General features: G+C 34.0%; 4 protein-coding genes across 4 annotated transcripts; 3 read left to right on the top strand and 1 right to left on the bottom strand.

The window, feature by feature from the left end:
- LOC104776866 (UPF0426 protein At1g28150, chloroplastic-like) lies at positions 3281–4298 on the top strand. Its single transcript, XM_010501012.2, has 3 exons — positions 3281–3482; positions 3563–3694; positions 3932–4298. The coding sequence occupies exons 1-3, from the start codon at positions 3405–3407 to the stop codon at positions 4112–4114; spliced, it is 393 nt and encodes a 130-aa protein (XP_010499314.1). The 5' UTR covers positions 3281–3404; the 3' UTR covers positions 4115–4298.
- Positions 4808–6703, top strand: LOC104776864. The gene is made up of 5 exons (XM_010501011.2): positions 4808–5075; positions 5323–5686; positions 5773–5843; positions 6227–6325; positions 6431–6703. The coding sequence occupies exons 1-5, from the start codon at positions 4863–4865 to the stop codon at positions 6527–6529; spliced, it is 846 nt and encodes a 281-aa protein (XP_010499313.1). The 5' UTR covers positions 4808–4862; the 3' UTR covers positions 6530–6703.
- On the bottom strand, positions 11016–13688 carry LOC104776863 (indole-3-acetic acid-amido synthetase GH3.17-like). The gene is made up of 4 exons (XM_010501010.2): positions 13234–13688; positions 13025–13126; positions 11836–12671; positions 11016–11721 (listed from the first exon to the last, which is right to left on the bottom strand). The coding sequence occupies exons 1-4, from the start codon at positions 13527–13529 to the stop codon at positions 11132–11134; spliced, it is 1824 nt and encodes a 607-aa protein (XP_010499312.1). The 5' UTR covers positions 13530–13688; the 3' UTR covers positions 11016–11131.
- LOC104776862 (ubiquitin thioesterase otubain-like) lies at positions 22439–25430 on the top strand. The gene is made up of 10 exons (XM_010501009.2): positions 22439–22641; positions 22876–23081; positions 23345–23410; positions 23506–23589; positions 23729–23851; positions 23961–24013; positions 24161–24210; positions 24283–24383; positions 24782–25039; positions 25123–25430. Exons 2-10 carry the CDS (start codon positions 22920–22922, stop codon positions 25144–25146), a joined length of 921 nt encoding a protein of 306 aa, XP_010499311.1. The 5' UTR covers positions 22439–22641; positions 22876–22919; the 3' UTR covers positions 25147–25430.

Genomic DNA, 27145 nt, shown 5'->3' with positions numbered 1-27145 from the left:
AGCTGCGTATCTTCCCCATGGCCTCCGCCTCACTCCTACATACTTTACTTCTTCATTATGTTGTTGTGGTTGTGGCTTCTTTTCCCTATGACTCTTTTTTGATCTTGAGGACGAACCCGCATTCGAATTACCATTGATCTCCATAGCTAATTATATTTTCTCAAACACTCAATATGTGAAATGATAGAGAGATAATTAGAAATGATGGATATGGCTATGTTTGAAGAATGAATTTGGGTTCGTTTAAATAGATGAGATCACCTTCAGTATGTGTGTGTGTAGGGGCCCTCTCTTTTATTCTAAAGGTCCTTTTGGATTTTTTTTAAGATACAAAAAAGTGGGTCACATGGAAATGTGCAAAATCAGATGATCATCACCATCTAATCATAAGTGAAAGTGAAATGAGTTAGTGACTTTTAGGATTGGCCCTAGTGAATCATGTAGGACTATGAATGAACCAATCTGCAATGGATTTTTTTTTTCTTTTTCTTTTGCTAATCTTTCGTTTCTTTTATTTATTTTTCTCTTTAGGCCTGCTATTATTTTTAAGGAACGTGAGATTCTTTGTGCCTACTTATCATCACTTGTAGTTGTAATATATGTTTTTGGCTTTCAATAATGAACTTTGATAATATTAAAATCTCCCAATCAACTTACATTTTTTCTTAAAACCAAAAAAAAAACTTACAGTTTATTTTTTTTATCAATAAAGAAGGGAAATAATTTTTACAGTCTGAAAATTCATCAGCTTATCATTCTAGATCGTAAGTATATTTTTCGTCATCCTAAATCGGTTTATCTTTGCTCAGTTAGATGTAATTAAATTTGATATTTGATATGAGTTATATAGATGCATTAAGTATATTTTCGTCATACTAAATCGGTTTATCTTTGTCCAATTGGGTATAATTAAAATTGGCATTTTATATGAGTTATATAGATGCATGTCAGTTGAGGTAAGACTACCTTCTTATCATATACTTGACATTTACTTGCTCATTGGTTGAAGCATTGTGACACATGCACTACTAGTTACAATTTATCAACGATTTAATGATGATATATAAACTCATTTGGCAGACTTGTGACGACATAACTATGATATTAAACACAATGATTCTCCAACAGAACATAAATAAACATGACAAATACGTGCATACCTTAGCAATACATACTTCCGGCAAAAATTCAGTGTTAATAAACGACGAAGAATATTGTTGGCAAACCAACGACTATATTTATCAGTGACAAATTTGTATTATCAATTGGTATGATGACATGTTAGATAACAATTTGCACATATCCAAAGCAAGTGTTACATTTGCGACGTTTTACAATAAAATTAATTCTTCATTGAATTATATAAACAACCGTACCTATATGCAGCAAAGTAGTATTAATAGCAAAATTATATTGATATGTTAGTGTTGTAAAGCCGTTGCTTGATCATATTTAAGTTAGTGACCTTTGTTTCTGAAAAATGTTATCATATTTTTCTTAAATCGCATTGAAACAACTACATATATAATACATATGATTCTTGAGTTCACCATATGATGAAAAGAGTAAGAAAACAAGACTGCAAGAGCTATAAGTGTATAACTATGTCCTAAATGTATATCCTTTATAATTGTAAAATAAAGTAAACTTCGTAAGAGTAATTTCTTTTAAAAACGGATCTAATATGTGAACTTCCTTTAACTCTGTTTTCGGGTTTACATGTTTTTCAATTTATATAAGATAGAGGTTTTCGTACGAATGAATAAATGTGTCACTTGATCGAATGATGGGCTAATCACATGCTTTACAATACTCATGATTGCAAGGCTTGCAATCTCTGGGATCCAAATGATTATTTTCATTTCGGTATAATCATGATTTATTGGATATTTAACTATATACATGATTTCACGAGGACTAAAAAGAACGCAATTTATATATATATATATATATATATATATATATATATATATTATAGAAACTTTGCTATAGAAAACTAGTAGTATTTGTTATCGTTCTCTTATTTTAATTCTGTACTGGCGCTTCATATTGACTAGTCGAATGCTTTTATGATTAGTCGCATGAACTTGAACATGTTCATTATCCAAGAAACAAAAGTAAACAAGAGATACATCGTATAATAAGTGTATTGTGTATGATTAATACTTTATGATGTCATAAAAAAAAACTTAATATTTATAAGTCTCAAACAAATTAGAAAATGTAACTACAGTATATGATTGAAGATTGTTCAATTGCTCACAAGTCAGAACCTTAGGCATTGCAGGCTACCTACCACCAATCATAACCACAAAATCTTATAACCATTGTTCGTTCTTATTTGCTAACTAAATTATAATGTTACAGTTTTTTTTTTTTTTTCACTAAATAGTTTATATATTGATTGACCAGTTGGAGACCAAAGATACAAGACGGATTAACAACAATCATCCCAGCAAAAAACCTGGCTGAAGATTTAAACTATAAACTAGCCATATTCTCCAAAAAGAGGTTTTGTAACCAAAAGGGATATCCGGTTGCTACATACGATTGACGCCGATCCTCTCTTGTGACGGTCTTAGCTATAAAGTGAGCTCCAAGATTTGAGTTTTTGTCTTCCAACACCAGGTTCCAATCCAAAAAAAATTTCAAACTTGCTCCTAGCATATGGGACTGAAATTTAAGAGATGGTCATGCTTTTGGTCTAAGTACAGCTTCAACGAAATCGTTGTCCTTTGAAGCAAAAATAACTTTGTTGTAGTTGAGACTTAGCATACTTTCAATGGTCCAAAGCCAGGCTTGAAGTTTCGCATCATGCTTTGAAATCACAAAGCCAAAAGACATTATACTATGCAATAAAACAGTTCCTGCTTCGTTTCTCAGAACCCACGCTGCTCCACTGACATTTGAAGCACTGTCCCATGACCAAGCGAGATTGCATTTTAACCAACTAATTGATGGAGGATACCAACGCCTTTTTATTTGGGAACATTGTTGTTTTACCCGGTCAGCCGTAACTTCATTCAAAGCTTGAGCATAAATCCATTCCTGCACATTTTCTCTAATTTTGATGATCGTTACNTTTTTTTTTTTTTTTTTTTTTTTTTATCACATAAGAAAAGCAAACTACTAATGTGATTTATGGATTGAAGAGGTCATAAATTTCATCGTTGTCTAGTCTATAGTACTATGAAAAGATTGTTAAACAGATAATTTGTCTAAACCAAAACAAATTATTTCAGTTCGAGTAAAATTGGGTAATTCGTGTTTTATTATACGGACAAGACAAGGCAACGTCATACAACCCAAATCCACAATTTTGATAAATCTAGCAGTGGGTTTTGGTTTGGTTCAAGTCTTGAGATAACTTGAGAGAGCCGAGGGAAGAAGAAAGAGAAGAAGCGATGGGTTTTGTCTTAAGCTGTACTTGTCCCCCTTCCTCCTCGCTCCTTGTCGTCTCTCAGCTCCACCATCGTCACCAGGTATGTATGTCTTTGTTCTTCGTCTTCTGATTTTGATTTGTCTCTAATTAACAAATTATCTTTTGTGGGTCACAATTCAGTTTTCTGCCGGAGTGAAAAGCTGCGACCTTTGGCGCCGTCCTCAGTTATCTCCTCCGACCCGTAGAACCCTAATTTCGAAACCACGTTGTTTCAATCTCCCTCAAGAACCCATTCTCTCCGAGGCTCTCAAGGTAAATTCATATATCTGATGACATAATTTGGTTATCTTCATTGATCTTTTGCTTACAATTAGCAATTTCTTGATGTGGTTTTGTGTTCTTGATCAATTTTGGAGGCTTATGAGAGTAGTTAAGTTTTTACATTGTGTGTGTGTGTGTGTGTTTTATGTGTTGCCAAATTGGATGATGATATTTGATGCAATCTAGTGCTCTGTTATTGCAATGTGGTTGTGGTTGTCTTGAATGTAGGAGCCAATTGCATTTGTGGGTGGGATGTTTGCTGGACTTTTAAGACTTGATTTAAACGAAGAGCCGCTTAAAGATTGGGTGACTCGAACTGTTGAAGCTTCCGGTATTATGGAAGAGGGAGATGATGCGGATGGGACGGTCTCCAATGACCAAGAAGCTCCTCAACAGATTGAGATTGAATGAGGTCTGCGTTCTATTAGAATGATATCTCCCTGTCTCTTCTCGTTACATCAAAGTCATTCTTTTACCGCAACTGTGATTTTGGTTCTGCAGTGACCATCTGCGAGGATCTTTTGTAATGTAACCTTGTCTTCTTTATGTAAAAAGAAACAGAAATCCAAAGAATAATGCTTCATCTTGATATCTATAACTTGTTATGATATGTCTTTTACTCAACTCTTATGCACAAATTTAGCCAAAACCAAAATCTTGGTTACATTAGGATCCGGAGCTGAGTTAGGGAGGCAACGGATTCGATCATTGTAAATGATGAGATTCAGATTTCTTCTCCTTCAACATAAGATGTTAACAACATTCTTTGATGTAACTAAGAATCAAGAATTCAAGATAGAGGTCTTAAGTAATAAGTATACTTCATGTTGATGCTCAAGTGCTATAGATCAGTCAAATCAAATCAAAAGCTAACACAACATGGGTTTTGCATCGTCAGAAAGATGAGGCGTCAAATCTGACAACTTAAGAGAACACAAAGATTTAACAGTTACTATGTAATTGTCATCCATAGTGTTGTGTAGCCATGGGAAAACTTATTTGTGTGGCTATTATTAGCTGAAAGATTCTTACACCCAATTCAACTGAACCACGTCATAACCAAAACGGCCCCGTTTTGGCACCTCTGATCTTCAGTAGCTAATAGCTATGCCTATGCCAGACCAAACCGGTACGACTTCTGTGTGTTCAATTCGTGACCATGGCCTCGCGTTTGTTATCGACGATGACACTCATCGCACCGCTGGCTAATCTCTACAAATCACCGGCGTGTTTCATGGCGAGAGTTGGGGTGAGAAAGGGAAGACGGGTTAACGTTAGAGCTGTGAGCGATGGCTCTCAAGGAGCCGTCGATGGAACTGTTTACAAAGGTGTTTACGGTCCTTGGACCGTTGAGCAATCCGATGTCAAAGAGGTCACTTCTCTTCTCTCCTTTACGATTTCTGTTCAATTCAAACTAATCTCACTGCTTTTGGGTTACTCAAATTTCAGATTTTGGGATATGCTTTGTTCTCATTGACATGCAAGTTGAATTCTTTTGATAGTTTTAAACCTATTTGTTTATATTCTCATAATCATATAGTGGAGAGGTTACTAAGGAACTTTGTAGTTAGGCCCTGTTCAATGGAAGTTTTTGATGATTGACCCTTTTGCTATTTCAGGTTGTTCTGTATAGATCAGGACTAGTCACTGCTGCTGCATCTTTTGTAGCTGCTTCTTCTGCTGCATTTTTACCAGGAGACTCATGGTTAAGTGAAATAATCAAGCAAAACCATGATTTGTTTTACTTCGTTGGTGCTAGTGGTTTGGGGCTATCTCTGTTTCTCATTCATATTTATGTAACGGAGATTAAGAGGACTCTTCAAGCATTATGGGCACTTGGTTTTGTTGGTTCCTTGGCCACTTACGCAGCCCTTGCTAGACCAGCCGGTGATAACTTGGTTCAGTATGTCGTTGATCATCCTACTGCTGTTTGGTTTGTTGGTCCCCTTTTCGCTGCTCTCACAGGCCTTGTTTTCAAAGAAGGTATAGAATCTTGCTTCTCCATGTGAAGATAAGATGGGTTTTCTTGTAAACATACCAGTGTTCTTGATTTTCATTTCTGTCTGCAGGACTCTGCTACGGAAAACTAGAAGCTGGCCTTCTGACATTCATCATACCTTCAGTTCTTCTTGGTCATTTGGTAAAGTAGTTTTTTTGATTAAGATATCCTTCTTTAGTTACCTTGAATTAGACTCCTGAGATCATATAAGAACGTATCAGAAGGCCAGTTTGATCGAATATGAAACATTCGGTATTCAAACTTGGTCAAATACGGATCAGATATTTCGGATACTGAGTCTCCTCTATCTTAGGAAGATCGAACTTACTTTGTAACTAATGTGTCTTTAAATACCTTGTAATCTCGATTGTAAATCTTCAGAGAAATTCAAAGACTTTCACAGTTTAGCTAATAAACTGCTGCATCATTTCATTTCTCTAAAGAAAAGCTTCACATTTGCTAAAATTGAGGATCTTGGAATTTGTTTAATTCGGATGGCTTAAACTGGTATATTGAAATTGCAGAGTGGTCTGATGAATGATGAGGCAAAACTGGTGTTGCTAGGAACATGGATGGCGCTCTTTCTAGTATTTGCTGGAAGAAAATTCACTCAGCCTATAAAGGTACACTGTTTCCTCATTGAAGATTAGCATATACAAAACTTTCGTCGAGGTCTTTCCATTTACGAAAGTATCTAAATAATCTACAATCTGGTTTGATTTTTGAAGGACGATATTGGGGATAAATCTGTTTTCACGTTCATGTCTCTTTCGGAAGATGAGAAGAAGGCTGTAGTTACAAAACTAGAGCAAGAAAAGTTGGGTTGATACCCTCAACGATGGCAGAATGTTTTAAGCATCTTCAAGAACAGGTAAATATCTTGTATCCGTAGATTATATGTACTACTGAGGAGAGATGTTACGATAAACAGTTTGTAGATTGTGATTAATAGTCTTTATCATGATTTCTAAATGACAATACAAATGCTATCAAAATCTTCATCTGCACGAAACCATAATTTACCATTCCCTAAGTTAGTGTTGGTGCATCCCATCTTCTGGCTGTTGTAATAGATTAACCCGGATCAGTCGGTCCCTTATGTGGCCTTCATTTATAGGATTTGGTATTGGAAACTACAAAGCAACGGGTCCAAACTTTCTTGTGACAAAATGAATTATGGTTTTAGCTTGGGCCAACCTATCCAGAACCGGGCCAGGTTGTCCACAGGCTTTCAACCCAAAATCCCTAGTTATGAGTTGCATTTTACTATGGAGACATGTATGTGTGTTACTGCCGTAGATGGCTAAAGTTATGATCCATACGATCTACTAGGTTAGAAATCTTGTTACTCCAGCTAACTCAACCGGCGCATGAAGTCACTTCTGAGTAGAAGACCCTGGTTACGACTCATCCCAATTAAGATAATATGATCCTGCAATAAAACATAGGTCTCAATCCATGGATTTGATGTGTGGCAAAATCAATCAATATAGCGTGTTTTTCGGCGAACAATGATTGCGATATTTGTGGGTTTCCGAATTGGAGATTGGAAAATGCTGTGAAGAGAGTTGTTAAGTTTGCAAACAAAGAGCGTGAAATTAGGAATAAATAAGGGTATTGTCGTTGAATGCGAATCGGGACAAGCAATTGAAAGACAGGACACACGAGTGGGGTGTTAAATGCGGTGTACAGAGTAGGACTAATATGGTCTACTCTTTGACACTCTAATATTATGGCCAGTCTCTCTCTTCAGTCTTGTTGTTTTCTATCTCAATCTTCTAGGAGTTTTGTCATTTATTAACATAACTACAAAAATTATCCAAAGTATGCATAAGTTGGACCAATGTATACTATTTGCATGGCTATGTTTGACCAAAATGTGACAACTATATGATCAATCAATAATTGCCAAGGGTTTTTGTCTCTTTACTTCACAAACCAAATGAACCTATAGCTGAAGTTAGTTGTATGCTAGCTACATAATCTTTCCATATAGTCTCTACAACATCAGGTTTGTTTCTTTAGAATTGGAGAAGATGTGAGACAAGAAAAGCTGGATAAGAGAGAGAGAGGTCGATGAAGCGAATCCGACCAAAACTGAGGGGGGGGAGAAAGAGCAAGTGTTAAAAGAAGAGTCCCTACCACCAATATGAGGACGAACTCCAATTTGCGTGCGGACGAAAAAGAAGGAGTCGTGTCTAATCTCAATCCGTGTGTCTTCTTTTGTGGGTCTCTCTCTATCCTTTTGTCTCTTCTTTCCCTCGCCGAACGTTTGAATTCCTTATTTCCTCTTTGTTCCCTCTTTGCACTCGTGGCCTTCTTCTAACCTCTCCCTTTACACATACACACACGGCGCACACGCGCGTGCTCACATATATATATAGATATATATATATATTTTTTTTTCTGTGTGTGTTTTGAAACATATCAATTTTGTTTACCAAATTCTGAACTGATCTTGAAACTCATCTTGTCAGTAGAAATGATGATGTAAATTTTTGTTGTATATATCCTAGATACGTTCATGTACATTGTATGTAGCCTATATAATAAATGATATATTCTGCGGAGTATACCCTAATCCTACAATATACCATTCGTAGTGAGTAAGATGATATATATGCCATGTTCCTTCCGTCTTAGTTTGTTTCGCACATCTAAGTTATAGTAATTTGAATCTTTGTAGAAAAAATCAACATGCAAATTATTAATCAAAGTTTAGCGCATATTATAAATGTGTTATTCCCTATTTATAAATATATACTCAAAGTCTCAAACACGTAATGAATTAAACAACCGTCCAAACATATAATTTTATGTTAAGTGAAGTGAAGTGCAGTGAAATAGTTACTAACTTTTTGGAAAGCGTCTCAACGATTGTTAATTATCAAGCATTTACCCTTAACATGGTACTTTCTTTTGCTTTTGCATGTGTGTCAACTGTCAACGTCATATTCAGCACCTTCTCGGAACTAAATTTGTAAAATTCTATAGTCGCTCTTTAACGAGTTAATTAAACCTTGGCTTATGGTGTGACTTATGCCCAATTGTCTACTAAAGATTAGCTTTCTATCAATTTTTGTTTCCAAAAAAACGTATAGGTTACGACTTATGAATGTGGAACGTAAACGTTAATGAACTATTTTTCCGAAAAGAGCACTGTATAACAGTAAGTAGATGCCTAACGTCCAAGTGTGGCTAAGCATCATCTCAAAACTAGTTTCTTTGGGTCTAATCAAAATTGTTGTGGATAGATTCTGATCTATGAATGCATTATTTGGATCTGTGTCATTACGCTGACAATACGTGTATTTCATAAAATGAACAGTTTGTTAATTTATATTTATGAAACAGACAGGATTAGATGGGGTTGTGGTGTGTGACTTTTATCATGATGATGATGTGTAGTAAAAAAACAAGTTTCCATATAATCTTTTATACCGTAGATGCACACCCTCTTGAGGGCATTCGTATTGGAGGACTACAAAAGTAATAAGTTTTGGTATCTCACAAACTACCGTAGATGCACACCCTTAATTTTCATAAAGTCTAATCAAAACTATAGTGGATAGTTTCTTTTCAATGAAGAATGCGTTATTTGAATCTGTCGTCGTTAAGTTGACAATACGTGCATATATTTCCAGACTTTTACATGCAATGAATAGTTTACATCTTTATTTGTATTTAAGAAACAGACAGTATTAGATGGGGTTGCAATGGTTTTGTGTTGGTAGCGTGACGAAAACGACAGCGTTTTGTTCTGGAGAGCGATACGGAAAGTAACATGACAGGACAGTTGAGAGACTTATCGTTTTCTCTGAAGTGAACAGTAAAGTATGTTCCCTTTTTTTTCTTTTGCTTTAATATTTGGGGTCACAGATCTGTCTCTTTTACCCCATTTACTCAAATAAACAACACATCCATCAAATCCAACTCTTGTCGGTTACGTACTCAAACCCTACATTAACCATGCTTTCAAATTTATTTTACCATGCTTTAAACTGATTTCTAACGATGAAATCTTCAAGCAAGGAGTGTGGGTGGGCAATTGGGCATACGAGCCATATCATCAAATGAGGAATGGATGAGAATATTAGTCATATTACTGGTTTTGATTTGATATCAATCTCATGTTTCGACATTTTGGGTATACAAAATAGGTATTTATCCCGATTTGTTTCAAAGTTTTGGGTATCGGAAACTACGAATGTGGTGGATAAAAAAGTTGTTACAAACAAAAACGGTATAAAATTTAATGTTTTGAATAAAATAAATTCATGTTTTTATACGACAATATTGGCACATATATATATATATATATTCATCCAATCGAATTTTAGAATTCTAGTAGAGTCCACTTTTAATTTTACAAATCTTTTTTCGACAGCCAAAATCAAGCAACATTAAATTATAATATATTTACTACATTAGTAGTCCTACTCCTACCATGCACATAGTCATATAGTTTGAATATTTAATTATTTCATTAAAATCATAATTAAAAAAATAGATTGTGATGTGAATAGTTGATATATAGAATTTATGTTTTCTAGTATATATATGTATATAATGATTCCATAAGACCATACATCGTTTATTGTAGAATATTCTTGAATTTTTCTATTCTACAATTTTTCTATACTATTGAGGCACATGGTTAACTAATAATGTTTTAACCTACTTTGAGCTGAAAACAAATCCTAGACTTGTTTAAATGTCAACAAACACTTGGAAAAAAATTTGCATCGAAAAAATCTCTACGGTTTCCATATAAAACAATGATTTTGCATACATAAACTCATATTGAATTCATAACAGAACTTTTTATGTGTTTTTTTATATTCAACTTCAAGACTTGTTTGTAAACCCAACATGCTTAAACAAGAAAAATATGGAAGCGTTGACGAGAGATAGTTGAGAATATGCAAATAAAACAAAACAAACAATTTATGATGTGAGAAAGAAATGTGGATCTCAATGATGTTGCTGTGTGTTGGCTGGCATATTAAACCATCACCATCTTCATGTGCATCCATCCATACGTCACTCTTCACCTCTCTATCCAATTATTTCAATTATACTTTTTCAGTTGTATAATTACATTGAAGATTTTAGGATTAAAAAAATAGAGATATGAGTTTATGTAATGGTACAAATTTGTACTAACAAGAGCATACATTTTCTAACAAATTAAGATGGATTTATTTTTTCTTTTTCGAAAAACACCATCAAGTATATCAAAGAAAGAGACACAAAAAGTATACATTCACAAAATGAGGACTTTGCTGAAAGTTTGTTACAAAAGAGACAAAAGAGCAAAAACACTTAATAATTGAAAGAAAAAAAAACACCAATTAGCAACTTAACAAATGAGGATCTTACACTTAAAAATCAAGACTTTAATGATGTGATATTAAAGAAGAAAAATTCTAAGAATCTAAACCAAGTGGTTCCCATCTAGGAACTCTCTTACTGAAGAACCTCCCAATAACTCTGGAATCAAGAATCTCAAGAGCTCCTCCAGATTTAACACATCTTGGAGTCTTATACTGATTCAAAGATGATCCTTGTGAGACACAAAAATCCATTAACGAATCAAACGTGCCCAAACTCACCACTCTGATCTCCAGTGGCCCAATCGATTTATCTCTGTTCCTGCATCTTCTGTACACGTAATCCAAACAATCCTCAACCTCAGAGCAACAATCCTCCATTGTCTTGTCGTCTAGCTTTGGTGGGTCGTTGCTGTAACGCGGCTTTAGCTCCCAGAAGAGCACGTAATGCCCCGGGATTGATGACGTGTCTGCATAGCTCGTGTACTCCATGAGTAAGAGGCTTGAAGGCTGTTGGAGATGGTTGAGTTTAGCTTGTGTCACCGCGTTTAGTAGATCTTCCTCGCTTGTTTTGTCAGTGTCAATGCTTAGTACAACGTTTCTTCGCTGCACGAAACGAAATTGAGGCGCTTTGTTGTGGAAACCGGTCACTTTTAGAATATCACCAACTCTGTATCTGTATAAACCTATAAACAAAAAACAATCCGATATGTTACTTGTGTTACAAGTTACTATCCTTTTTAGGAAGACCTAGAAGTAATTATATACTAGACTATGTTTGTGTAGAGAGTTACACTGACCTGTGAATGTAGTGATGACAATTTCGTAGTATCGACCGACTTCAACATTAACAAGATCGACAATAAGATCTTCCTTGAGGGCATCGTCGTCATCAGTGTTAGAATGCGATGCAAAGTTAATCTCTTCGTGGGATTTGTCGTCAACGGGCAAGAACTCGAAGTAAGCCATGTTAGGAAGAAGGGTATAGGAAACATCGGCAGGATCACACAACGGATTAAGGTTGATACCAAAGTAACACTCAGAGGAAGCATACATGGTTGAAACCAACGGTAAACCTCCGCTATAAAACTCTAGCGTCGGAATGTATTGAGCCATCGAACCTGTGACAATCACTTCAACATACTTAGCCTTAGGCCATAGCTTCCTCAAGATCCCTTCCCACGACTTCTCAGCACACTCACTCTCAATTTCATCAGCTAGTTCTTGATTTGGGCCATTAAGGATCGACAAGACCGAGTCTCTGCAGGAGTCAGTGATCCAGCTAGTGACAGTGCCGGTTCTAATGTCTGCGCAAAGCTCTTTGTAATGATCCTCCAAGAATTTGACCGCTCGAAGAAAGGCAGAAGCAAAGACAGCTCCGACTCTTAGGACATGAGATCGCTGGACTAGACCGCAGAGAAGCTGGCAGTACATGCTCTGTTTGCTGTCTTGACAAAGAATGGTCTGGTCAGGGCTAGTGTAGACGTTATACTTGTTGAATGGTCGGTTTCTAAAATGTTGACTTTTGTAGTAGCTGGTCAAAACAGGACGCGCCATAAGACCTGAAAGAGTCTTGATCTCTGGTTTTATGAATAGAAGATACATCCCTTTTCCTTCATCTAGCCCATTCACATATCTGCAATTTTATTTACGTAACACAATCCATTAGAAGTTTATCTTCACTGTTTCATTACTTCCACTAAAAAAAGACAAGTTTCATTATACATAATTTATTTATTTTCTTCCCTAAGAAAAAGTCGTTTTATTTGCTATAATGTTTAATTAAATAAAAATAAAAGAATTGTGAGTTTATAAAATAATTTTTTTTTTGTGTATTTATGTTTTTAATATTATTTATAATTGGAAATTTAATGCACTAAACAAAATTAAACGAGACTAAATATTATTTTTACTTAAGTAAAAAAAAAGTATATTGTAAAACATGAAGATATTTGTTATTGTAGAAACTACACAGTAATATATTATTACTTGTTCATGATAGGCACAAGCATGCTGTAGAAAAATGTCTTCCTCTCCAATTCTTCAGCTGTAGAAGGCATCAACTTGGGTTTTCCTGCAGAAGTCCCCGAGCTGTGTATCCAAATATTTACTCAAAATATTAGTAAACGTAACAAAAAATGTATTTTTGTAAATCTTTGGTTGAAATTAATTTAACTATACTGTGTTCTGTATACTACCTAGTGAGGAGTTCTGTGATGGGCTGAGCGGAGACGATATCAGAGGATTCTCCATCAGCGATTCGTTGAATGAAAAGCTTTATGTCGTCGTAATTCACCACAGGGACTTTGTTTTTGAAGCTTTGTAGATTCTTGTCGGATTCTCCGTCGAGAAATGCTCGGAGATATTGTGTTCCGAAGTTTTGAGAGAGTATTTGGTGGAGAACTTGTTGTTGAATTGTCTCTGCATTTGTTGTTAAATCCTCGAGAAGCTTGAGACCAGCTTCTGTATCATTTGGGTCGTAACTTGGTATCATTATGTCTGAAAGCAGACACAAACAAGGTTATGTTTGTGTTGCGCAATGATGAGTTCAAACAACAAAAAAAAAAAGAGAGAGAGACAGAGAGAGTTTTTGTTCTATTTATTTTTATTTTTTTGTGTGGAGAGAATCACTTCTTCTCTGTTCTTGAAGGTGTTGGTTTGGTGTGTATGAGGAGAAGGATGAAGAAATGGTTATATAATAAATTGGGAAATGATTAGATAATTATTAGAAAAATATTTTTGAGAGGTCCTACAACACACATGGCCTTGTCTAGTTAGAATGAAGCTATTGTTGGTCAACATTACCTGTGCAGGCTTTCCCCCTATTATCTTTTTATATATGTTATTTTTGTTTTTGTTTTTGTTTATTATCATATTTGTTTATATATGTTGTTTAATCCTCCAATCAAGCTCTTTCTTTATGATCCGTTGAATAAAATCAATCCAATCATATTCACAAGATTTGCATATGTCTGCAAAAAGATATATACTCACTTGGTCTTCACTATACTCATCTAAATAATATTATTGGCTCTTAGATTTTATTTAGGAACTCCTTGAAGCCTTTATAAAAAAAACTCACATGCAATTTTTTCAAGAAAAAAAGATATATTAAAAAGAAGTATGATTGCTTCAGTTAACAGACTATTCTTTATATGTGGCTGTGGAGTTTTCATTAAGAAGTATTTTTTTTTTATATCCCTTAATTCATTTGCATGTTGTTTTAACCTGTATTTTCGCATTGCTGTGAAATATTACACAACCATTGTTCAAATTCCACAGACATATGTTAGTTTAAATGCCTATATATATAAATATATAATTATTAACCTCATTTATGTGCGATAATTGGACTCCATATATAATAATCACAAGTTTGACTTATGGCAATCAAGATTAAGAGAGAGAGGGATTATTAAGATTGTTAAATCTCTTGGATATGATAAAGTTATCATCTTGGTGATGCAGATCCAAATGCATATGATAGGGTCGTTACGACTTACGTCGATATACATATATTATAAGTAGACCAATTGACTAATTAACCATATATGATGAAAATTACAGCATAAAATAACATGCAACAACTTAATTCAATTACGAAAAATTAGAATAACATGGGATATTCGGATTAGGTTAATGTTTATGTCTTAGTGGTGACGAGGAAACAGATGTGAAAAGAGAGAAGAAGCGTGAGAGAGATGTGTTCGATGATCTTTTTTTTTTTCCTCGTGAACAAATTTCATTCAAATACGTTATGTCATACATTTTAGGCATGTTCAATCCAGTCCTTTGCTTTAGGCTTTTTCTATTGCTTCCTAATTTTATTTTGGTTAGTTAGTCTTTCAATGATCAAAATTAAAATAAAAACTTGTCGTTAACGATTAAGTTGATTTTATTAAACTTATGGATTTAGTCATTTTCTTCCAAACATTTGTTTATATTTCATGATTATATATATTATTCCACTATATATATATAATAACAATATTAATTAAATAACTAAGATATGAATCTCGTTTAGGATTTTTTACGAAACGGGCCTATACTCAAATTAGTTTTCTATAAGTTTTAGGAGTTTATATAAAACAACACAAGTCATGTAACTTTTCTCTGAAAGAGGACGATGAAGGAGTGAGTATTAGTGCTATTCATTTTGGTCCCTGAATAAGCGCATACATTCATTGTGGATCTTAAATTTGCGGAGTGGTCGACCTTACGACACATGTTTCACACATTTCTCCTAATCCCATTTTGGTTGCCTCATCACTAAATAAAATAAAGAAACTATAATAAACATAAAATCAATAATTTAAAATTTTCATTAGAAGTATATTTGAACGTCGACAAAAAAAAAAGTATATTTGAACTATGGAGTAATTTAATATTTTTTCATTAGAAGTATAAATTCCGTAAAGAGAATGTATACTGATTTTAAATTTTAGAATAAATATGAAATATTAAAAACTATCCAACTCACAGACATACGAGAGCGAGACTAGTTAAAGTTGCATTTTTTTCCTTCCACAAATATATAGACCGGTCCACAAAATCTTTGAAGAGATGCAGGGCATACGCAATCTCTAAGACCGACCAGCTTTATAGAAATTGCACTCGTTTGAATAATTTTCTAACCTTACTATTTTTGTTTTGTAGGATCAAAATCTTGAAATTGTTGGCAGAAATAAAGAAGAAAAATTTGTGGAAATCTTTTGTCCCTTCGGGGATATCCAACAAAATTAGAATAATACAGAAAAAGTTAGCATAGCTCTTAAGCAAGGATAATATAGACACATAAAAACCATTATAAAAAAGAAGGTAATACAGACAAATCGAGAAACTTTCCAATTTTTTATTTATCAAATTATATATATATATATATATATATATATATATATTTTGTAGTTCTTTATAATAATAATTCCCGAGACGTAACACCCTCTTTTAGTTTCTTTATGTCATTTTAGGGTAAACATCCCAAACACTAATTTGATATGGATCACTTCTTTGCAAATTGTAGTTCGAACCTTTCGAGTAATGATCTGTATCGTCTGGTCTCATTGTGAGTAAACTACTTTAAATACTTTGGTATATGATAATCATACACATGTACATTATATCTCTTGAATCTTCGCCATCTCAGGTTCAAATCTTGCTAGAGATGGATGATTTAATCCTCAAAGCAGATATTAAAACTGCTAATTAATTTCGTGTTAAGGAAGATTATAAGGAAAAAGGCAAGGCAAGAACTATTTTGTTTAGAAAATAATGGAAACAAAATCACAGAACAGGAAAAAAAAAAGTAGTATATATTATTATTGTTCCAACTTCCAATTTCTTATTAAAGTATATGTCAACGGGATTCTAAGCATATTCATTGGAAACAACAGTCATGGTAGAAGTTAAAGGATCAAACGTTGGCTGTAACGTAAGTCATATATACACACTTATTAAAGTATGTTATCAAGTCAACAACAAGCCTAAACCTAAAAAATCCAAGGTTAAGAAGTTTTGGGTTTCAGGGTACGTTGTATATTAAACGTTTAGTGTTAGTTTAAATATTATGGTATAGTCGTATAGACGACGTATAGTGGTTTGGTTAAAGAACCTTTTACTTTGAAAATTATCCACCACTTGAAGATGAACACTGGAAATTAAAGGGAATAAGAAAGTAAAAACTGCTGATGGCCTGACGCAGTTGAACGTTTGAATTGCAGATTATATATACGTAAGATTAAATAGACTTCTTACATATGTAAGAGCATCACCATCATTGGTAATCCTCTGAAAATGGGTTTTTCAGAAATATTTTAAATATAATAATACTATTTCATTTAAATTTTGTTTGTTTTAAAAAAATCAATCAATCAGTTTGTGCTATATAATGAGAGAAAGAACTCAGAATGTCTCAGTAGGCAGAAACATTGTGTCTCTCTCTCCTCAATTTTTTATTTTTATTTTTTTATATTTTTTTATTGTTTTGATACTCATCAAAAGATGACAAATGAAGATGCTCTAAGAGATTGTTGATATGGAAAACAACGATCTAATATGTTGATTTTATCGGAAAGGATCTGGGGTAGGCTTTCGGTAGAAATCGATAAGAACAGTGAAGGAACAACGAACTGGATTTGTATTAACTGGTTTGTTGATATTGCAAGATTACAAGTTGTGTTTTTTAGGAGCTCGATACAATGTATTTAAACTAAGGAGAACCCAAAACCAAACCTTGGATTTTCTCCTACGATCTCCCCTCGTGGCTCCGCGATCTTCTCAGCTTCTTCGGGACGTCTCTCGAGGCTTGACTCGGAGTTTTCCTTGGTCAATCCATCCTTCCTGGGCCCGTCGCAGGCCCACCATCACTACTAAACGATTACTGTCTAATGGGCTTCTCCTATGGACCCTGGATTGGCAAAACCCAACACCAACAGAGATTTATTTCTCTTACTATCAAACGAGAAAACTATTTTTTAAAGACCATTTTTTTTTGTTAATAACTTGTTTAAATATAGTGTTTTTCTACTAGTTAACCCCGTAAAAGGAAGAGGAGTCGAACTCAAAATTCCAAAGAGCTGATGGTCATGGTCTAGATAATAGCTAATTTTAGTGTCATATTTGATACAATACCAGTATCGAATCGGAGACATGGTAGAGAAGCAAGATAGATGGGACCGCTAGCCCACGTGCTCTTCCCCTAAGTATAGTTTAAATATTGAAAAATGAGATAACATAATAGTGTATTAAGTATTAACATAACAAAGAGAAAAAAAAAAAGAAGACAAAAAAAAAAGATAGAAAGAAACAATCAAACGGTGTAATAAGACAAAAAAAATAGGTCAAAGTTGATTACGAGCTTTGCAATTATTGCTCTTGGACTGCTTCAAAGTTCAAACCAATACGCACAACACAATTACTTCTCATGGACTGGGATAACGTATTTAAATCGATGTTAAATCGTGCGTGCAGTACTCTTGATACACGACAAATTTATAGGAAAAAATGGTTCCATTTGCTTAGTTTGTCGCCAAAACTGTTAATATATATATATATATATATATATATATATATATATACAAAATTCGAATTATTCAGTTCCTGAATAAAAAAAGTTTGGTGTTTATATCTTAAGATGTGATCGATTTTGTACTCTTCATAGGTTAGGGCTATTGATTCGATTTAAATGAGGTCAAAACTATTATTTGGTCTACTTGAATTCAAACAAAGTTTAGACGTGTGAGATTGATTAATTGTGGAAGTAAAACTTACGAATCTCAAATTCCAAGAGTAGTTTACCCACCAGTCCCAAAACTCAAAAGTTTTAAAACTAAAGGAGAACATCATCTATTTCCCACACTTGTATGTTTTATTTCTAGGCCATGTAAACAAATAGCAGAACTATTAATTTTAATATTTTAATGGTATAATTGAAAAACAAGTCTATACATAATTTTGTTTTTTTTAAAAACTACATTTTCTAAATCGACTTAGCATATCCACTTTATTGTTATCTTCTTAGACTAGAGAACTAAGAGAAGAAAGTGGAAACTTGCTTCGTTTCCTTTTAAGAAACAAATATTTATTTAGAAAGCCACAAATTTTTATTTGTAAGATGCATTCTTGTCTTCCAAAAGTACCTTGCCACTTTCCTTCAATATCAATCAACAAAATGACATGTAATTAAAAATCACTATAATATATAGTACTATTAATAACTAAATGCTACTATAGTGTATATTCGTTGATCAAGAAATATATGTTACTTTATTATACATAATGGATTTTGGCTGCTCGTGGTCACACGAAATTTTGTAAACCATAGCCGTAGTCCATAGTTATTACTATCTCTACTTTTGTGTAATCGTATCTGAGATCGTCATTCTCAAACCAAATTCAAATTAAGACGAAGAGATAATATCATAAAACTTTAGATATATAGGCTGCTTCCACCTCATTATTCTATTACATGTCGTGTATTTATAAAAAATCAACCTAAAATAATCTAAAGTGAAAACTTTTATGGAGTATGCAACTTCAATTAATGGTATACACATTAACAAAGTGGTATACGTTGCTTGGAATAGAAGAGACTGATCTATATAGTACTCATTAATGCAATAAGCACATCACCGATCCCAAAGTGAATAGAATTAGTTTAGTGTAAAGAGTTGTTTGGTTTTTGGTAAACGCCTTGAAGGCGAAAAGGGACTTAGTATTAATTAAATTGTTGATTAGGACATTTGTTCAGGGATTTGCTTAGATTTGGTCTTTAGAAGTCTTTTATTGTTCAGATTAACATAAAGTAAAATGAAAAAGCAAGTGTCTCTACGAGGGCACATGTAGTCTTGAAACGAGGAGAGGATTTAGGAGCGAAAAAAGGATGATTAAATTATAGCTTAATGGTATATATGTTATCATCTCATCATAATCATATTGATTAGCTTAAGCTTATATATAAAGAGAATGAGCTATGCGTTATATTTAAGTAACCTTTGGATCGGAGCTAATGCCAAACACAAACCATAGACCATTTTTACCCCATGTCAAGATAATGTTAGATCACAGTTCGGACTGATTAAAAGTTAAAACTAAAATTGTATTTTACTTTTATGTGTACATTTATTTCGTAAATATATTATCAATTTATCATATATAAATTCACAACCGCAAATGCAACATTTTTCTGTTAAATATTATGGCCTAAAAATCTAAATGCACGTTTCAAATATTTATATATCATTGCAGCTATGACGATGGACAGATCAATACGTCAATATTAGAGACGACCAATCTTGAAGTTGCGGTTATCACAACGTATCAAGACATCGGGTTTCAAATTAATTGATTTGGATTGAACATAAATCCATAGCCGTCTGCCCAACTTGGAAACACAATTTAGAGCCTAGCTAAGTCAGCTTTATTTGTTAGAGCACACCCAACAAAAATGGGGTAGTTGAGGAGGTCACAGTATAAGTGAATTCGTAGAAGTTTCAGGTTTGATTTTACTTTGAACAAAGTCGATGCACATGCAACCACTTGAACTTTGGTCTGTATAGATTTTGTCAGAGGTGGGTTTGAGGGAACTTCCTAAACCAAGGAACTTGCTCACCTCGGATTAGCTGGACTTGACCCAAACACTAGTGACAATAAAAAAGTGTCAAAGGGGGAAAGTGATAAGGGCAATATGGTTCAAAGGACTACTATAGTATGACTCGAAACCTACACTTCATATATGCACACATCATCCATATATTTCATATAACCTACACTTCATATATGCACACATCATCCATATACTTCATATAACCTAATTATCTACTAATCAGAATATAAGAAAAACCTACACTTTCAACTTGATGCGCTCTAACCTAACCGTAAGCCTCAAATACCAACCTTGGGTAAACCATAAATTTACCAAACTTCCGATCGAGGTCTGTGTCTTTTCTTTGATTTTACCTAACTGGTCTCAGTCCAGTGACGTTTCTTTGTTGGTCTATATGTCCTATATCAGCTTTTACTTGATGCACGCTTTAGCTCCATAAAGAAAAGAGTAAAAAACTGTGATTTATGCAAACTGAAAATATATGACTTAGACTTAAAATTCTAATCCCTGTGAATGCTAAACTTTTTTCTTCGATGATAAGTGTGGTCAAATTTAATTAAAAATAATATTAGGTACCCTATATCTATATCTTCGATTTTACCCAATTGTATGGGTCCAGTTATGTTTCCTTGTTAGTCAAAGCCACGTACCACACACTTTAGTCAAAAACAGTTTGTGATTTATGTCCTAATTTATCGGTAATACTAACAACGGGCTCTCGCTTGAATACTCCATTATTAAAAGAAGTGTTAGAACCTCCAGATAAATCTAACACTAAATATGTTTTTCTTTTCTTATGACACTTGATCCAAGTGGTTCAAACACTAAACTAATGCAATCGGGTCAAACAAAGTTCCGACAAGTAGACTTAAAAAAAATGTTGCATAATGCCCGAAACCAATAATTTCTCTTTGGCGTAGTGACCCATAATTAGTTGGGAAATGTTAAAAAAAAAATGTGGCATAAGTTTTAAGGTTATTTAGTCGTTTGCCCCATGCGCTAGCTCCATCATGGAAAGATAGGAAAAAAAAAAGGATACAATTTTTTTTTCTTTCTTTTTCTCACATAAATCGTATTATTATTTTGTCTTTTGACGAGACGGAAAAAACTATAAAATAGTAATCTAGAATTAGGGTGCATGTGAAAAGAAATATAATTTGGTTGACGAGATGTAATAGAACATATTTTCAAAAAAAAAAAAAAGAGATGTAATAGAACATGTTGTTTCTGTTGGCCTTTTAACATCTCAAAACCACAAATGAATTAACATTACATATAAATCAGACAAAAACCATTCCATAGATTACTTTATTTTCCAGAGCTTAAGTTTTGTCGTCTTTATGGAAGAGTTAGGCAACAGGACTTTCAGCACTCTAGACTTTCTCGGGAGTGTTTAACTTGTTGGACTCTCGGCACACGGTAAAGGTATGAAACGAAATAAAAACTAGAAGAAATAAAGGTCTATGCATGTACAAAATCACCCCAACTTTAGAGTTAGAGAGTAGAGACGAAACCACCAGAAACTTTCAAGCTCTTCTGAGTTCTGACTGCACAAACTCCAATAACTGTACTAATCATGTCTAAAATGATTAAATCCAACACGCTGTTAAATTTTAAGTTTTAACACGAAGAAGATTGTGGAATTGCCTTAAAATGATGGTTTGTTGCATGTGATCGTAAATGCATGTTAAATAAAAGGGCACAATTATTTATTATTTTTTTTTTCTGGAAAATATGTTAAAGAGTAGTATTGGCCAACATCTAAATCCAATTTTTTTTTTAACAAAATTTTAGAGATTGTGTTCAACCTTAGATTTCATATGATTTGAGGTTTACCGATTTTTTTTTAATATAATTTTGATGATTTTGGATGAATTTAGAAAATTTGTTATGATTTATTATAAAATCTTTTCAAATCCCACTTAAAATTACGAGATTTAAAATTTTGTATTCTTAACCAAAAACAATATTCAATCTTTTCAAGTTATTAGAAACAAATCCTTTAAATATAAAATTTTATTGAACTTTTTAAACCTCATAACGAAATAATATAAAATTTGTTATTTAAACACAAATGACCAAATTAATTGTTCACATAGGGGGGGGGGAATCCATAAGCAAAAGTTCTTCTATAGGGCCAAAATACTCAGGCCCATTTGTACTACCGTTTTGCATGCCGTTTCTATGGTCCAAAAACGACGATTCGACTTTTTTTTTTTTTTTTTGCCCTTATTAAAAGAAAAAATAAAAAAAACAAAAAAGTGAACATACTTTGGGGGAAAAAGCGAAACGTCTCATTACTTACAACTTACCAGTTGTGCCCCTCCTCCAATCAAAAAAAAGATTTTGGTTTCCCCAATTTGAGTAAAATCGTTCTCTCTAAATCTTTTCTAGCTTCCATCGGTTTTTAAACATCTCAGAGAGTGTCCCAACCGCTTTCTCACAATTAGGGTCTCAAGTTTCACATAATCTCCGTTTCCTGTTTCAATCGATCTCTGTTTCTCAGGTAACCAATTGATCTTTGCCTAATTCAAGATTCTTTGATTCGGATTTGTTAGATTCGTCAGATTCGTAATACTCTTTTATGAAGAATTTGTTAACGAGCAATCAATCATATTTTATAATAACTAGATTGAATTGTCTTCAATTCGATGATCAGTTGATTGATTGATTACTACTCTGTAGAGTCTTGATGAATTTGAGTTTGTTTTCGAATTGGATTTTGAAATTGGTATTGCAGATTCAGGCTATATATAAGCTAGAGAGAGTTCAGTGAAAGTGAGGATGCAGAATCAGAATGATATGGTGAAGGATGAAGCTGAAGTAGCTGCTGCTTCGATTAAGTGTGAAGAATGGGGAACTTGTTCATCACTGGAAGATGCTTCTATGGATCAACCGTCTTTTCAAGAAGATGAATCTGCTAAAGTTCCTTATGTTGGTGATAAGGTTAGAGACCTAATCTTATCACATATTTATATAGAATTCATCTCCTGTTTCATATTTCGGGTTTCTTGGAATCTACATGAAAGTGTCATCAATCTTGCTCTGTTCTTTGAACTAATCTTTTGCGCATTGTATTAACAAGTGAAACAGAATTGTGACTTCATCTTCATTTTCTAAAATGTTTGATTTATGCGGATCATCTTATCTATATGAACAAACCTTTTCATGTTGAAAAGTTTGATGCTTTTTGGTTCATTGCTGTGCAGGAACCTCTCTCTAGTTTAGCTGCAGAGTACCAATCAGGGAGTCCCATTTTGCTTGAGAAGATCAAGGTTTCCTTTCTTTCTGTATCCTCTTTGTTTGTTTTCTTTTGTCGCGGTTGTTGTTTTCAGTTTGTTAAAGACTATCATGTTTGCAATGTCTGTAGATACTGGACAATCAATATATCGCGATCCGGCGAACAAGAGGCGATGGAAATTGCTTCTTCCGAAGTTTTATGTTCTCTTACCTTGTATGTTCTCAGAATGTCTTCAAATTTTTCTCAAGCTTTTTGTTTGTGTAGTTACGGTTTTTGGAACTGTGCTGTTTTGCTTAGACGTGGATTGTATCTCTAGCTAAACTTGTTTTTTTCCTTTCTACTTTACTTGCAGGAGCATATATTGGAATCACAAGATCGTGCTGAAGTCGATCGTATCAAGGTCAATGTTGAGAAATGTAGAAAGACTCTGCAAAACTTAGGTTATACAGATTTTACTTTTGAGGACTTCTTTGCGGTAAATCGACCACCTTGTTTTATTTTCGAGATTTGTTTTCTGGTGTCTGCCATTTAAATTTGTTAATATCATCACCAAATGCTCAATTTTGTTTTTTGTAATGATACAGCTGTTCCTTGAGCAACTAGGTGACATTCTCCAAGGAAGCGAGGAGTCTATAAGGTAGAGGACTCTTTACCCAGACGGCTTCTTTTTAATTGGCATTTGAGTTTGATTTCTGTTTTGGTGTGATAAGTTCTAACTTCCATAAATGGCACAAGTCTCTTCTCATAGTATCTCATCCTTTTTGCAAATATCTTTCTCTTACAGCTACGATGAGCTCGTTAAAAGAAGTAGAGATCAGTCAGTCTCAGACTACAGTAAGTTGCTCTGATTTTCTTTGGCCATGCATATCCAACTGTACGTAGTGTTGACAAATTTTGTTGTTTTAGTTGTAATGTTCTTCAGGTTTGTTACGGCTGGGGATATACGAACGCGTGCAGATTTTTTCGAGCCCTTTATAGCAGGCTTATCAAACACAACAGTGGATCAGGTTTGTACACGCTTACTATGTTTTGGAAGTCTAGCCACTTGGTGATATATTTGAAATTTTCTTCATGCGTCTCTGTGACATTTCTGTCAATTTTAAAGTCTTTCAGTAACAATAACTTACACTTGTTGGTGGTACGTTTCTAGTTCTCCATTGTAGCATTATGCAGAAATATATAACAAAGATGGTGTAGGTTAGTTTAGAGATGCATTTACAATGTACAAAATCAAAACTGGATGCTACCAAACTCGCTTGCTTTGTATGGGATTATTCAGTGTCGTGAGACGCTAAGTCACTTGCACTTATGCTTAAACTAAATATTCTATAGAAAGCTCTGAATACCTCTTACTAGATTATTAGAGAATAGGTGAATGCAAAGTATTAACACTAGTTTGCTATAGTTTTGCAAGTCCTCGGTCGAACCAATGGGGGAAGAGAGTGACCATATTCACATAACCGCTTTGTCAGACGCGCTTGGTGTTGCAATCCGGGTTGTGTATCTTGACCGTAGCTCATGTGATAATGGAGGCGTCACTGTGAACCATCATGACTTTGTTCCTGTGGGCACTAATGAGAAAGAAGAAGCTTCAGCACCTTTTATAACCTTGTTGTATCGTCCAGGCCATTACGATATCCTCTACCCCAAGTCATCTTGTAAGGTATAAACACGATATCGACATATGACCTCTCTTCCTTTTAGATTTTTCCTGGTTTAAGTTGATGATTGTGCTGTTACGTACAGGTATCCGAGAATGTGGGGAAATGATCATTTGACATATCATAAAACCCATTAGAAGATGTTTACAAAAAACTTTGGTAGTATGGATTCATGTGGAAGAAACCATGGAACAATCAACAATTACATCATCTATTTGCTCCTTGATTATGATAAAAGAACCCTTTTTGCAACATTGATATAGAATGGATCGTCTCTTCACTTTGATCTTGCCTTGTATTTTCATGATAAATTCCTTTATAGTATTATTGATGAGTAAGTGGAACCAAAGGGTTTGCCATTTCACTAGTGGCATAGTTCCAAGTTTGTTTTAATGGCCTGACTGAATGTCTTTAAATTGAATTAAAACATTTTGGTTAAGTCTAGTCCAAAATAAATATGACAAAGAAAGCAAACCCTTTTGGAGTGTCCTTAATGGCAAAGAACAAGCAGATTGGGCATATTTTGTCCTATCATTGGACGAGTTAAGGTTACAATTTTGATGCCAAAAATGTGGGCTGCGCGCATATTGGCTCATTGTGGACAGTGGATTCTTTCGACCTGTTTAATAAGTAGGGTGGCTGGGTGGGTTAAACCCCTTTTGACACTCATAATTTATTAGTCTTGTTAGAACCCAAAAAAATGTAACAGAAGAGTCCAAAAGATTAGTGTAGTATCAATTCCGTATTCCCTTTGGCACAACCATCTAAAGCCTATACTGTATACGTTCAGAATGTATAATGCATGTAGACGTCCCTTTTTTTTGTTTGTCACTTTCTTCTTTGGAAGTTTGTCCCGAAACAAAAGAGAATCCGTGTATATCCCAAATGAAATCAAAATCAAACTTGGCACCATTGTTCCTCTAATTGAACAATGCAAACTGAACATAATACCAGTACTAGTAGTTGTAAAAAGGGTCAAAGTCACCCGCCATAGTACAGGTAGACATGAGATGTCTTAGACCTCTCACTAATCGATGTATGCATTATATATATTATCCAGTACACAGATGTACTAGATGATTTGATTAACCTAGATATATTTTACTACTAATGAATTCCTTGCTCAAAATCAAACATATTAGAAGTTGAACTATATGTTAAAATGCATACTTTTCAGAAACAAAGAAGAATACAGATCTCTCAAACATGAGTTTTTGAAGTCTATTTCTCATTTTTTATTATAAATCTACCAAATATTGCCATTTACGTACTTATACACATTTTAGAGTATTTTTTTAATCATTTCTCACAGGACAAATTGTGAGCTCACGTTTGGGATTTTATAACCTAGCTAAAATGAAAGGGACAACACCTAAAGCGAAAAAGAGAAGAAAAAGTTTGAAGACAAAAGGTAAGAAATTTAGATGAGGAGAGGAAAAGAGGGTGTGATTGGTATAGGCATGTTCTCTCTTTGATTTAACAATTCCCCACTACACCTTACAAAAAAGACTCATACACACACACTTGTTACCGTTACAGTTTTTCATTAAAGAAAACTCAAAGCCTTTCCTTTCGACCTACCCCTCTATCTCTCTCTTCCTCTTATTTACATATACATATAATTTTCCATTATTAGCATGTTAATATACATATATATTACCCACATACAAATGAGACAGTCACATAGACCAATACATAAAAGTGAAAAATATTTGAAAATATCAGCCAGAAAAGTAAGGCTTTAAAGGTGTATGGGGATCTTGTTTCTTGATATGGATATGTAAATAAAAAGAAGTAGATTAGTATTATTTCAATCAGTTTCGTTAATAAAAGTAAGTTTACTAAGTTAGAACGTATGAGCCGACAAAAAAAAAGTTAGAACGTATGAAACCCATATATCTTTGTGGAACTGGATCGGAATAATAATCACATACATTAATAAAACTTGAAATGCCTATACTAGCTTTTCACTTTGTTGTACATATATGATGGAGTACATTTTTGGCTATCAAAGAGTCCGAACTACTTAAGGACATGTGGCCGGCTGATCGGCGAAACTATTTCCAGAGAGTTACTCAAACATCTAGGAAGACATGGCACTCCATCAT

Source organism: Camelina sativa, chromosome 3, assembly GCF_000633955.1.
Source record: "Camelina sativa cultivar DH55 chromosome 3, Cs, whole genome shotgun sequence".
NCBI lineage: Eukaryota > Viridiplantae > Streptophyta > Magnoliopsida > Brassicales > Brassicaceae > Camelina > Camelina sativa.
Note: the sequence above shows the minus strand (reverse complement) of the source record. Positions and strands in the feature narration are given on the sequence as shown.